Genomic DNA, 14,593 nt, shown 5'->3' with positions numbered 1-14,593 from the left:
CTGCTCTTTCAAAACAACCAAGAAACACAATTCACATTCTTCTATGTTACAAATCCTGCTTTCATTCACCATCTGGGCCTCAGCTGCCACTGTGGACACTGACGTCGTGTCCTCAAGAGCTTTTCTGGAATCTGGGAGGGGTTAACAACCTTGAGGGATCTTAAACTCTACTTCAAATTTGCACAAAACACCATTCAGACCTTCTTGATTGTAAATAAAATGATAAATGGTTGTGGTTCCTGTTAACACCAACCGTTTCTTCATGTTTTGTAATGCAGAAGATCTAAATACTTCTTCTTTTGAAATAGTGCTGAAATTAAGATTTTTGTTGCTACCCTCATGCAGTGGGACTACATGTGCTGAGAAATGGAGAGATTAAATAGATATGTGATTTGTTCAGCATTGAACAAGCCCAGAAATCGATAGCTTGCAGCGCCTCCCTCACAGCAGAGGCACTGAAGGCTTGCAGGGTGAACCGGGAGGTACCTGGGCTACCAGCTGACTGTTAACAGCAGGTCCTGGTACAGCTCAAAGCAGAAGAATGTGCGTTGAAAGCATCACAAATCTCAGAAGTGTTCATTAAGCAGTCATTAAATGTAACATGAGAAGGAATAGAAATATTCAATTACATTTACCGCTTTCAAAAGTTTTTTTCTGGGTTTGTAAAGGACTCAAAGACTGGGAGAGCAACAGGTTTACAGCACGACTGTCCATTCTTAGCAAAGAACGTCAATTACGTGATCAGTGTGCGTACACACACACACACACACACACACACACACAGCTTCAGTAGAGGCCAGACTGCAGGCCTTCTACTTTGCATCTGTATCGATTAACACAGCGCAGTCTTTAGTCTCTCGCCTCGAGCCCATTGGTTCCTAATTAAGACGAAAACGGGTCATTCATTTTTAAAAAAGGCAAAATAATTTCCTTAAACAGCTGCACACTGTAATCCTTAGCAAACGTTACTCAAAAGGGGAATAAAAAATGTGTTTGTTGGGGACTATTTTCAGCTGTGGATTCATAGATGTCTGGTGCTCTTGAGCATTTACAGCAGCAGGACAGTGTATGCAGGACGGACTGAAAATAAACGGCAGTTAATGAAGAACACGTCATCCACAGTGTGGCTCACTGATGTGCTTTAATAGTTTTTGGACAACAATGGAACTCAATGGCACAGAGGGAGAAGATGCATCAGGAAAATGTTGGCTTTTCATGGAGTCTGTTAACAAAAATTAAAATAGAAATTCACCAGCATTGAACGAAAAAGTATTTTTCCACCAGAATGTTACACCTGACTTTGTGGAGAAGACTTTGAAACAGCGTTTAAACCTTCAGGTTGAGAAGCAAAACTTCAAAGCAATATAATTAAACAGCTGGGTCTAAAAATAATGGAGCCACTCTATAAAATACCCATCAAGCTGCAGTTATTATTTGTGACCTTGCTGTCCTTAATGGCTCTTTTCTTCAAATCTGCAGGAAACGCTGATTCATGCAGTCATTAACGAAACAAATGAAGCCGACAAAGACGACGTTTCCAGGTGAGTCAGGTCTGCACGTTGAGAAAAAAAAAAACGACCCTGCTCACGTTAAAGGGAGGTGGTAAAGGTGCATGCCACTTCTCTGTGACACTGCGTCCGACCAGATTCGAGTCATGATGAATTCGTCTGACTGGTCAGCCTCCAGACACTCGTTAGACGCTGTTTAGTTATGCCGTGCAGATGTTTCGCAGGGTGTCGGGAAAGAAATGTAACTGTAAGCTTTCCTGAGCCCTGCCAGGTGAGTTTGAGTGAGTGACTCAGCTCGCCTGTCGTTCAATGGAATATAGTTTCATTAGAAATGTTCTGAAATGAACAACCTGCAGGTTTGCAGATGGTGATTTTTTTTTTCCCGAGACTCATTTCGAGCTTTAAATTGAATTCAGGAGCAGGTTATCAGTCCAGGTTGCATTTTCGAGCCTGGTGAGAAATAATTTACTGATTGTTTGTTTCAATATTTATTTAACTTCATTGTCTAAATGCGGTTAAGCTTGTGAAAGTGGATATCTCTGGGACTGCATTTACTTTAACAAAACATCTGTAATAACAAAGTTTTACATGTGTGTTAGCTACACGCGTTAGCTACAGGTTTAACACATCAGCGGACATCAAAATGCAGCTACGTTTTCCTCCTTTAACTTCAAGGAATACTTTAACATTTTGGAAAACAAGCCAGTTCCTGACCTGGCCGAGAGTTAGACGAGAGGATCGACTCTCACGTCTGCACGGTAAAGATGCAGTTGGAGCCAGCAGCTGGTTAGCTTAGCTTAGCATAAAGACTGAAAACAGAGGGAAGCAGCTAGCCTGCCTTAGTCAAAAGATAGAAAAATCCACCTATCATGTCCTCTAAAGCTCACTAATGAATGTTACCTCTAGTTTGTTTATCCTGTACGAAAACAAAGTGTAGGAGCAACATGCGCTTTTTGGCGAGTTGTCTGCCAAACTATTTCTTGGTCTTGTAACGGACTGAGAGTCCAGGAAGTTTCTGCTCCCAGCAAATTGTAAATTTTATTATTTGGTTTTAACTTAGCTGAAAAGAAAATAAATAACCACGGTTCCTAAAATGTTGTACTACTCATTTAATTTTCCATATGATCAAAATGATAAACATTTATTTATTTAAAAAAAAAACATGACAAAACTAGAGTCTATCAGTGTAATTAGTGCATCGATGTTACAATAGGGTCTCCATATGCACAGTGTTTCTCAATACCCAGGTTGAACCAATTGCCTTTTCCTCCTTTATAGGCACTGGTGACTATTCTCGCCCAGCCACGTTCTCCCTGAAAACAAATCAAAAGGAGGATTTGTTATTTATTCTGCATGCGAGAATCCCAACATCAGTGAAACTTCTTAAAAACGCTGGCTGTGTTCTTTCCTAAGATGTTTCTGCTTTAAATTTTAGCTCTGGAGCTATTTCTGTTAGAGTGAGAGCCGGCAGGGTGTGGTGCAGACACAGAGAGACCAACCCAAAACTCTCCCCAGGAGTTCCTGACGATCCAGTGCTCGGTCCCGTCCTCCGCCACGCCCCACCCGGCCACAGATACGATGTGATTCGGCAAAGAGAGCGGGTGAAACTCTGAGAAGATCCCTCCAGAGTATCCCTCCAGGCCGTCGGTGGCCATCAGGGCACAACTGAGAGAGAGTGAAGAGACAAACAGCTGCAGCAAAACCCAACACGTCTCTTTCATTTGTTTTCTTTTCACATTATTTTGATCACTAAAATGTGATGACAGATCACAGACAGAGCATTTATTTGGGCAAAATTTTGACTTTTTTTTGTTGTTGGCTGTGCTTACAGCTGTAAAAACACGGCCAAATGTTGTACTTGTAACTTAAACGTGTCTCATGCAGTGTGGGAACTTGAGTGCTAAGTTTCACACACTTTTCTGCTCTGAATCTGCACTCAGATGCTCACAAACGCAGTTTTCCCGCATTGGGTCTCTGTATGACTTCACCATTCATATAATATATGTACCTATTTCACAAATTCTCAGTTTTTTCACGAGACTAGACATTTTTTCTTCTCCCACACTTAAATTTCTCATCAAGCTTTTATTTTTTTGGCATTTTTCCACACGTCTACAAAGGTTGATTTACAGCTACTGCAATTAAAATTCTCATTAACTCCTATTTAAGCCAATACATTTCAACTGACGGATGAAAAAGTTTTTGAAACACATCTGCAAGTAGACCTTATTAATACTTCATGGAATTAATTTATAGACAATATAAAGCTGCTAAAGCCAGAACTTTACTTAAAGAATAACAGCTAAAGTAGGACATTAAACTACAAATGGACAGGAACGAAAAGAAGGAAAAGACAATCAGTAAATATTTAAGTGATGTAAAACTCACTTGTGTTTATTAAAGTGGGTTAATGGTGAAAAATAGCAGCCTGTATGTAAGATATGACACTTTGAAGCTTTAAATTCATATAATTTACTGTATTTTAAGATTTATCTGAAATGAAATTACACTTAGTGCTGTCAAGCTTCTCAAAGGTTTTAAGAATGATTAAATATGCATCCACTAATAAAAACTTCGCTATGATTAAGAAGCCCTCTGTGAAAAGTTTAGGCTGAATCTCTCGAGGTGTAGGTGGATGGATAATAAGAAATGACTGGGGAGATGACTTACTCTACCTGATGGGCCCGTTGGTGTAAATTTCAGCTTTCATCTTGTCTCTTCCAGAAACTCTTCCATAGTCGCCCACTTTCCACACAGTGTAGTTCTTCACAACAGCACATGACTCAAAGAAGGAGCATGTGCCACACTGGTTAAACTGCTCGCACTCTGAAACAAATGGAGACGATTACTTATAATGATTTACAGTGCAGTGCAACACTCGTTTCACTATTCAGTTCTATGCAATTTCCATGAAGTCAAAGCAGCACAGTGGTGATTTAAAACCAGAGTGCTCTTACAGTGTAATGTAAAATAACCATAAGTCCTGTCATATTGTAATTTGTTTAGTTTGCGCTGCTACAGCAGCTGCTACGCAGACCAACATCAACCTAAAATGTTGGTGTCCTTCCCCCAATAACATCCTATTTATCATTTCTTTTCCAGAACAACAACCCTGCCATTTAAAGACATATCTATCATTAAAAATGACGAATGAAAAAACACTGTACAACCCTCGAGGAAAACTTAAGTCATCAGTTAACAATTTAACACTTGATCCTAAATGTATGTTTTCCACTAAAATGGTACACTATGTGGCCAAAAATATGTGGACACCAAACCATCACACCCACATGTGACTGTTCATTCCAAACTCGTGGTTAATATGCGGCTGTAACAGCCTGCACTCTTCTGGGAAGACTTTCCACATGACTCTGGAACCTGTCTGCAGTGATTTGCGTCCATTTAGCCTCAACAGCATTAGTGAGGTCGGCCACGCAGTCGGAGTTCCAGTTCATCCCAAAGATGGGGCTAAGGTCAGGGACCTGGCTTAGTGCACAGGGGCACTGTTGTGATGAAACAGGAAAGGGCCAACCACGAACTCTTGGCACAAAGTTGGAAGTGCGCTTTCGTGTAATATATCATGATATGCTGTAGCATTAAAATTCCTTTTAATGGAACTACAGTGTCTATCCCAAACCATTACAAAAGACTGGATGTCCACACACTATTGGTCAAATAGTGTAAATTTAACAGCAGTCAGAGTCAAAAGATTGAAATTGTATATATTTTTACTTTGGTTTTTGGCTTGGTAATTGTTGCAGGTTTCATCAGGAATGCCTCTCTTGTGTGCGTAGGCGTAGACGCCCAGGTCATCTCCTCCAAAACAAGAGCCCGCCCCTCCACAATCTATCACGTTCTGGACTGACAGGTAGGCTGATGGCCACGCTCCTCCACGCTTGATGTTGATCCGGTCTTGGAGGAAAGGATAACAATAACAAATATTAGCATGTTGAAATGGTAAAATCTCCTCAGGGGATGACAGTCTTTCTCTTGCCAGCCTGCAGAGTGAGTGCTGCTCTCCATGTTTACTCTGCCACTGCTGCCACACTTATGTGACACTGTGTTCAACAAAACTGCACAACATAATACAGATATTATACATTGTGCGGAAACAGTAATAAATGTATTTTAAACCCACGTAATAATATACAAACTGTATTTAACATTGTACAGCAATCTCATCATCTATCCATCCATTCTCTATTCTTATCTGGTTTCTCCCTCCTCCATCCCGCCCTCCGTTGCCATGGTTACCAGCTAGCGCACTGGTGGCTCCCATTGCCCAGCAGGACCCACAGTACTGGGGGATGTGCTGGTTCCGTGTGACGCTCACATAATTCTTCCCCTTGATGTTCCTCCAGTCCCAGGACAGAGGAAGGTCCGACACCTTCACATACTCATGTGGGCGGGCCTGTGTCCTGAAATGAGTAAAATATGAGCCTCATGTCTAGCTGCGATTGTTAATATCATCAAAAGAAATCAGACCAGTCAGCCATTTTAAGGAAGAACCATAGTAAACTTGTAGTAAATATGGAAACATATAGTGCATCTGTGATATTAAATCCAATAAATATATTCATATATAATATTACTTCTATTGACATTTCATCAAGTGGTCCTGATGTTTGATTATTGCAGAATTTAGGAACATTTCAGATATAAAATACTGTAATGTGGTGCATAATAAAATACATTAGTGGGCTACAAGCACGTGCTTTTGAGCATGTGATGCCTCCACATGTCATGTGAAATTATGACTTTTTCACATTTTCCTGCTCCTTCATCACACAGGCAAAACCTACACTGGATCAGGTGACGTTAAGTCCCATGAGGATTTCAGTTAATTTGACTCTTGAACAAGTTACATCAAAAATAATACAGAATACTGCAAATAAATACATTAATAGCAATCTAGTAAACGTAGCAGAGTAGAGAAAATAAACCCAAGATGATAAACCCAGAAACACGTAATTCAGGAGTTATAACTAAGCTAAGCTAACGTTAGCGGCTAACGTTATTTTACTACACCAGGGTGGGTAACTATTTACTCCACTCCTTTATTTTACTACTCCCTAACTCACTACTGAATACTATAACGTGGAAATACTTGAACGTTATTAAAACGGTCCTTATGTGTTTATAAATACGTTGTAAGAAACACAGCTAACGGTTAAATATCCAAAGTAGCCCAAAACAGTTCTTAAGAATGTAACGTCGGATCTTAAAATCTGAACTGAGGAATAACATTACTTCACTCGGAGGCAGCTAAACAAGTACAAATCATTAAACCGTGTCACTGTCGGTAGAAAATGTGCATTTCCTCGTCACTTACTTGACAGAGTCTGGTCTGTTGTCTCTGATGGGTTTGTAACAAGGCTCATGTAAAAGTCTGGAAGAGCTAATTTGAATTGAAAATGATGCTAAACTAAACAGCAGCGTCAAAGTAACTGTAGACGCCATGTTGGCTCCGCTCCCTCATCTGACGCACACACCTACAGCGCCCCCTGTCGGCCCCTGCCGCCATGACAACCTCCTCTGAGTACCGTCACACAGGCTGTTTATTACTGGGATGTAACATTCAACAGATATCCCTTTGCAAATCATAAACATGCTTCAATGACAGAGGGCTATAACTGTAAATATATATGAAGTCTATCACAAAGTGTTAGGGCAGAGGGTACCTTAAATTTAATCTTACTGAACAATATACAACAGCCAAGTACTGAGATATTTTACTTAAGTATAAATACAAAACTATCAGCATCAAAATATACTTTAAGTACAAAAATGTTGCAACTAGTAAAGGTGGGGCTTATTTTCAATACATATATACCTGTAAGTTTTTCAAATTCACCAACAGATTAATTTAGTCTCATATTTACCCATAATAATGCACCATGGTCTATTATTTCATAATATTTTGTATCAGTAATCTGAATCTGCAAAATAACAAGTTATAAATGTAAATAATATATGTATAAGAAATATAGTATATAGTAATATAGTAGATTTGAAGTTTAAAGTCACATTAAAAGTAATTACTCAAGTAAACCTCAAAAAGTTTACTTAAGTACCTCAGTAAATGCACTTTCCATCACCGACCGGAGAACGTCAGTAGACAAAAGAAGTCTGGATACACAACAAACACATATCAGACTTGTAGCTAAAGCAGGGGCAGTATGAGAATAAATGGTTTTGGTTTGTAATACTCCAGTAACTGTTTTGAGATACAGTTTGCCTGCTGTTACTTTTTTTTAACCACGTTCACCACACTTTGGAGGAATATATTGATTTTTATACTTCACTTAATTTATCTCACTCCAGTAGTTAGTAGTAACTTATCAGATTACATTAAAAAAATGACATATCTCCCTTGCACTATATGAATTAGTCCAACATTAAAATAAGACTTACTGTCAATGTTAACACTCTAAAAAAGAAGGACCGGTCTTCAGAGTGACTTCCGTTCTATATTTTAGTGCCTGTACGCACATTACACGATACAATATAAAATCTGGACACTTCTAGAAAATAAAAAAGGGCAAATTTTTTTTTTCACAGCACTTCATTTTGGCATACATACCCCAGTGGCAACTTTACATTTATTCACACTTCTTTATATGACTTGTTTCTTTTTTGCACCTCAAACATGAAATCCATGTTTAACCATGTTACTCTAAGTAACCGTTCTTCATTCTATCATTTGTTTTAAGTCCTTTAATATGTTTTAAATATACTCATAGTACCTCTGATGACTCTTTTGCTGTTCACCACACTGATTGATGTATGAATGTCTTGTGTAATCTACAGTGTAGATTTTGCAGACTCAGCAGGAAAGTTTTAAATAACATACTTAGTTCCCAGTTACAATAGCATTACACCTAATGCAGGGCCTGATCATATGCAGCACTTAACAAGGTTATTATATCACAGGGTGAGGCTCAGCGTCAATCAAGCTCTGTTTTGTGAGAGGGAAGCACTACTGTTTGTGCTTTTAATGATTAAAACTAGAATCAGATTAGATGTGCATTAGGCACTTAATGAACTCTCAGGAACACTCGATAAATCACTCACCAGCTGCTGTTGTTGTGTGATCCATCTTCAGATTGGGGTCTTTCTCCTGATGATATCTCCTGATGCCGAGCAGCTCGTGTCAGCGCTGATCAGCAGTAAAAGGTTCATGGTCACGTGTTGATGTGAGTGTAAACTGTAGAAGATGGATTCTAAAAGTGAGTTCGATGCATTCTGCTGGGCTGGACTGGTGTGAAGGCAATTAACTCAAAATGACAACAAGGTTTCACTCCTCTGTTTTCAGAGATGTTGGATGAAAAATATCCTAAAATGCATCCTGATTCCAATAAAGTTATGACTCTGTGTAGAACATAAATAACAACACAATGCAACATTTGCAAGCAAACTGTGTTTATCGACAGCAGTTTTACAAAGTGTTCCTGACTCCATGTAGTAACATCCTTTATACAATCATGTGTTCACAAAGTGTTGAACCTTGCTCCATCCTCGCTTATGAACGACTGAGCTTTGTGAACCTTGTGAACCAATCAACCTGTTTACCTGTGGAATGTTCCAAACAAGTGTTTTTGGAGCGTTCCACAACCTTTCCCAGTCTTTTGTTGCTCCTGTCCCAACTTGTTTGAAAAGTGTTGCTGCATCAAATTCAGAAAAAGCAGATATTTACAAAAATCATTCAAGCTGATGAGGTCAAACATTAAACATATTCATTTTGTACTGTTTTCAATTAAGTATAAGTCAAACGTTGCACTTCTTCTACACCACAGTATTACATTTTCCTCTACTTTAATTATCGAACAGCATTAGTTTCTTTGCAAATTAAGATTTCACATACAAAACATATGAAGAGCTTAAACAATGATGACAGTGATGCTCAAAATATTCATAATTCACTTTTTATGCAAAAAGTTTTGCTTTACAAAACAAAAAGCAGATTGACTACATTACATTATACGGTACATTGATCCATAAAGAAGATAGTCAGTAGTTGCAGCCTTAAAGAAAATAGCTCAAAATGAGCTCCATCTCAACCAACTGCAACAGCAAAATGCTGATTACACATTAATGCATGAGTAATAATCATCTAACGATATAATATATAACAGTAGAGCAGTGATAGCTGTCATGATGCAGCTGAATCCCCCTCATTCCTTGTGTTCCTGCTGTTTTCCCCTCCCTTGTGTGTCTTATTGGTTTCTTGTTTGTTCTGTGTGTATGTGTGTGTGTGTGTGTGTGTGTGTGTGTGTGTGTGTGTGTGCGCACGTGTGTGTTTGTTTGAGCATGGTTGTTTGTTCCCTCAGCTGCCAATCACCTGCCTCCTCCTGCCAATTAACCTGCACACCTGCAGCCCATCCTCTCATCAGGCCCCTGCAGCACACACACTTCAGCTCTACACTCGCCTTCGCTGGATTGCTCAGTTTGCCAACGGCCGAGCTCTAAGTTTTTTCAGCCTTTTTTTCATGTTTTCCTGAACTCTGCCTGATTTTGTGTTTGCCTGTGTCTCTGGTTCATATCCTTCTCTGATCTCCGCCTGCCTCGCCCAGGGTCCTGCTAGCCTGCCAGCTCCCTCCGCCTGCCCCGCTTCACCAAAAGCCGCAGATCAGCTCTCCAAATCCTCCTCTCAACATCTTTTCAATAAAACATTGAACTATTGCAAACTCTCCCTGTCTGAGTCCTGCTTTTGGGTCAGAAACTTAATTCTACATAACAGAAGGGGGCATTTTTCTGCATTGAGTAGCTTGACTTTTGATGCATTTTCCCAAGTAAGATTTTCAATGCAGGACTTTAACTTGGAACAGAGTATTATTACAGTGTGATGTTAGTACTTTAACCTAAGGATACTGATCAAGAATACTTAATCCACTAATGCTAAAATATCTAAACACTTGAAAACGTCCTTGCATACATTTCTGGACCAATTTTGTTGTTCAATAAAGTTTCTTTTGCATTGCAGGTCTAACATATGCCTCGTCCAGCAATAATAAAGTCTGGTATGAGAAAATCTTGCAGCAATCTGAAACTTAAAAAGCTACCCGAGGATTAGGTGTCAGTCCCTCAGAACAAAAGACCAAGTGCTTGATGTGTATGTATTGTATTGAAACACTCAACAATCATTATTTGGGGAGAAATTATTCATAGACATACAGGATTTTCAATGGAAAATCAGTTTAGGCAAGCACTTAGACATCAGTGCAACAACAATAATAATTTCTAATATAATAAATGTGATAATACACATTTGGATAGGGGCCATTCTGAACAGTGAGCACGATTACCTTTGGTACTTTAAGACACATTAAAGGCAGGACCTTTACATGAGATTAAGTATTTTCTTTGTAAGTAAAGGAATTACTCAGTAGCTCTTTGTATGCCATCACTTAAATTATATATTCAGATGCTGAAGGTCATTCTGAGAAACGTAGGAGATCGCTGTTTGCAGTACAGGTCGTTCAGAGAGGCTGAAGTAAAGTGAGCACCAAGAAAATATAAACAGCGATTCATCACAAAGTAAAAACCGAATCACGATTCTGAACGTCAGAAAATGATGATATATGTGACAGTGAGGACGGGGAGGTTGTTCCCAGAAGGAGTCGCTAACCTCAAATAATTTATCAGTCTGCATTTAAAGCTTCACCAAACAAACCGAACCCAAGCTGCCAGATGAAAAAGACTAAGATAGAAAGAGAGGAAATGACTATAATTCGGGTCTGAAAGATCATTAATTTCACGATTTTATTAATTTAAGTATTTAAATCATAGATTACTCTCTTCCTCATGTAGTCACTAATAAGAAGTCCATTGTGTTATGAAACACAGAGGCTGCTGTCTGCTGCAGGACCAGAGGAATGAGGTCCCGATGACCTCTGACCTCTTAGATCATTGCTGCTGTGTTAAAAGCTGAACTCTTCCCAGCTTTGAGTCTTCTTCAGAGGCACAAACAGCCCTCAGTAGTGCACGGTCTCATAGCACAAGGCTGCCCTTCAGTCTTGGAGTCTGAAATCTTTCAGGATGTACTGTAATGTTACAAACAAGCCAGAGGTAATACAAGACATCTATCAACATATCGGTTCTTTATGACATCCCGGATATGTGCATTAACATGAGCAGCTTCCTGCCTGCTGATGCTGAGACGATGCATAGGCTTTAATGACACCACTAAAGGTACCTTCAGTCATCAGTCACTGAATGCTATTATCCTTCTTCAATTTGAAAAGTAAAATAGCTTTTAAAGCTGGTCTTTCCAAAAGTCAGGTATCACATCTGTAAGTGATGCAGAAACTGCTCTACGAGCCCGGCTCTACAGAAGGCAATGTCAGTCAGTATAGACTCAAATAGCTCAATAACTACTAGATGAACAGCCATTAATATTTAGTACAAACGTTCATGGTTCCCAGAGGATGAATTCAACAAGCTTGGTGATCCCCTGGCTTTTTTTCTAGCGCCAGCTGCAGGTCAAAGTTTTCTCAACAGCTTCAGGATGAATTCGCAAGAACCTTTGCACACACATAATCGTCTCCTGGTGTTGAATCGTACTGATTTGGTGATCCTCTGGTGTTTCCTCTAGCACCACCATGAGATTCAAGATTCAAGATTCAAGAGTCTTTATTGTCATTGCACATGTCAATGAAATTTTCATTGCAACCCCCATGTTAGATGGTAAGAAAGATAAGACTAGAAAGAGTGAATAAAATTAAGATAACTACAATAAAATAAAATAAACCAACATGCAATAAAAAAAAAAAATATTCGTGAAGCAATTAAAAATATAACAGAATGAAAATATACTTAGGCAATAAAATATACTAAACAATAAACAATAAAATATGGAAGTGAAATGTGCAAACAGTATAAAATATACAAGCAGAATAAAATATAAAATATACACAGTGAAATGTACCGACAGAATAAAATATGCCAATGAAACTGAAATGTGCTGATATACTAAAATGTATATAATTATAGTATGTGTGTACATAAAAGTCAAGTACACAGAAGGTGCAGGTGGAGGTAGAGGTGTAGGTGTAGGTGTAAAGTGCGGTGTGCAGTGTTCACAGTTCACACAGTCTCTCACTGCAGTGAGGGGCTGCTGGGGGTGATAGCTCTAACAGCTCTGGGGAAGAAGCTGTCCCTCAGTCTGTTACTGGTGGTGCGGATGTTCCTGTACCGCTTTCCTGATGGAAGCGGTACAAACAGTCTGTGGCCCGGGTGGCTGGGGTCCGTGGCGATGGATCTCGCCCTCTTTCTGACCCAACCTTCATATATAGAGTCTAGGTCAGGGAGGGGGCAGCCCACGATGCCCTGTGCAGTTTTAACCACCCGTGCCAGTTGTTTCCTCTCCTGTGCCGTGCAGCTGCCATACCACACTGTCACACTGAGGCAGAGGATGAGGCTGACATTTGTGATTTTGAGTGAAACATCTTAACAACTACTGGATGGATTGTCATGAAATTTGAAACAGACATTCGTGTTCTCCTCAGGATTGATTGTACTCTCTATGGGGACTTTTCATCTAGCGCCATCATCGGGTCAAAATTTGAACTTGTTCAGCACTTTGGTTTATGACCAAATACCCTAAAACCTAATGACATTCCCATCAGCCTCAGCTGTACTCTGTATTTTGTGGTATCAAAAAATAAAAAAAATACACACTAAAAATGCTAAACATTAGCATTGTAATCGTGAGCATGTTAGTTCGTTAGCATGCTTATGTTAGCTAGCATTTAGCTAACAGCAATTAGCTATGTTAGCAAGTACCATTGTGTAAGTACAACCTAACAGAGTTGTCAGCGTGGCTGTAGATTCCTAGATTTATATATAATAATGGAAAAAATGTAGAATTTCAAACGACTACTACTGCTAATAATAATAATGTTATCAGTGATAATAATAATAATGTCCAGGTTGATTCCAATGCATTTTTATGTTTACCCAATCTGGTTAACACATGTTTTTAGTGTGCAAAGATCACAGAATAAACCAACTGGAGGTTAATTCATGTGTGTGAAGTTAAAACATGAACATCCCCAAAAGTGGAGTTACAAGGTTTTTATTCGACTATCACAATATGTGTTTAAATTCCGAAAGACACAGTCTGCCCGCAGCCGCCACAGAAAGACACTAAAAAGCCCTCTTAAGCACAGGAACCTTCAGAATGCATGGAAAGTGCATCCATGTAAATATTGAACACACACACAGTTTGGATTTCACTCGCGGATCAATATTGAAGCAATAAGGACGTTAATCTCATTTGCGCTTCTGTTTTCTTCTTGGCAAAAGCTGCTGCAGACTGGCAGCGTGGGATCTCCAGTGAAATTCAGCTATTAGAAAGATTTTCATAAAATTCACAGAAATATTTTAGGCTGGATTTCTGTGCTATTAGACCTTCGAGAGATAATCAATATAATATAACCATATATTCCATATACTGTTTGCATGTATTTTCCTGACAGACAGAAAGAATATTTTTTGGAAAACAATATCAATCTGCTGTTGAGGGCTGTAAGCAGCAGAAAAAGGAAGTACGTTGGCCTTGAGTTGAGGCAGGTTTTAGGATTTACACCAGATTTTGGATTTTGGCCTCAGGGATTTGTTCCCATTTGACCACAAGGGCATTAGCGAGGTCGGAGACTGACGTCAGCCAATAAGACCTGGTTCTTCTCAGTCAGCAATGAGTTCTGTGCGGACCAGTCTACTTCTTCTACACCAAACTGGAAAAATCTTTTCTTTATGGATCTGGCTTTGTGCACGGGGGCACTGCCAGGTTGAAAGAGGGAAGAGGCTTCCCTAAGCTGTTGCCACAAAGATGGAAGTGCGCTATTGTCAAAAAACATCATTATATGCTGCAGTATTAACATACATCTCTTTTGAAACTATGAAAAACTGCTCAAGACCAGTCAAAACTACATGGACATATAGTTTATGTCTGCAGTAAGCTTGATTTTTAATGCTATTGCTAAGAGATCTAAAGGGCCCAAAATAAAGCGCTGCAGAACTGCTATTTTAACATGTCCTTGAGATTAACATATCGCTGCCAGACATTTTATCTTTGTAAAACT

General features: G+C 39.3%; 1 protein-coding gene across 1 annotated transcript; it reads right to left on the bottom strand.

The window, feature by feature from the left end:
- Positions 1 to 1,129: 1,129 nt before the first annotated feature.
- LOC121614756 (cathepsin Z) lies at positions 1,130 to 6,973 on the bottom strand. The gene is made up of 6 exons (XM_041948802.1): positions 6,841 to 6,973; positions 5,763 to 5,926; positions 5,241 to 5,420; positions 4,184 to 4,334; positions 3,008 to 3,173; positions 1,130 to 2,821 (listed from the first exon to the last, which is right to left on the bottom strand). The coding sequence occupies exons 1-6, from the start codon at positions 6,966 to 6,968 to the stop codon at positions 2,699 to 2,701; spliced, it is 912 nt and encodes a 303-aa protein (XP_041804736.1). The 5' UTR covers positions 6,969 to 6,973; the 3' UTR covers positions 1,130 to 2,698.
- Between the last annotated feature and the right edge of the window lie 7,620 nt (positions 6,974 to 14,593).

Source organism: Chelmon rostratus, chromosome 12 (genome assembly GCF_017976325.1).
Source record: "Chelmon rostratus isolate fCheRos1 chromosome 12, fCheRos1.pri, whole genome shotgun sequence".
In the NCBI taxonomy this organism is placed as follows: Eukaryota; Metazoa; Chordata; class Actinopteri; order Chaetodontiformes; family Chaetodontidae; genus Chelmon; species Chelmon rostratus.
This window is presented reverse-complemented; position numbering and strand designations above follow the sequence as displayed.

Coding starts and splice junctions, on each gene's coding strand:
- LOC121614756 (XM_041948802.1), bottom strand. CDS start 6,968: ATGGCGTCTACAGTTACTTTGACGCTGCTGTTTAGTTTAGCATCATTT. Junction 4,335..5,240: donor TTACCAAGCCAAAAACCAAA/GTAAAAATATAT, acceptor CATTTGTTTCAG/AGTGCGAGCAGTTTAACCAG. Junction 3,174..4,183: donor TACACCAACGGGCCCATCAG/GTAGAGTAAGTC, acceptor ACTCTCTCTCAG/TTGTGCCCTGATGGCCACCG.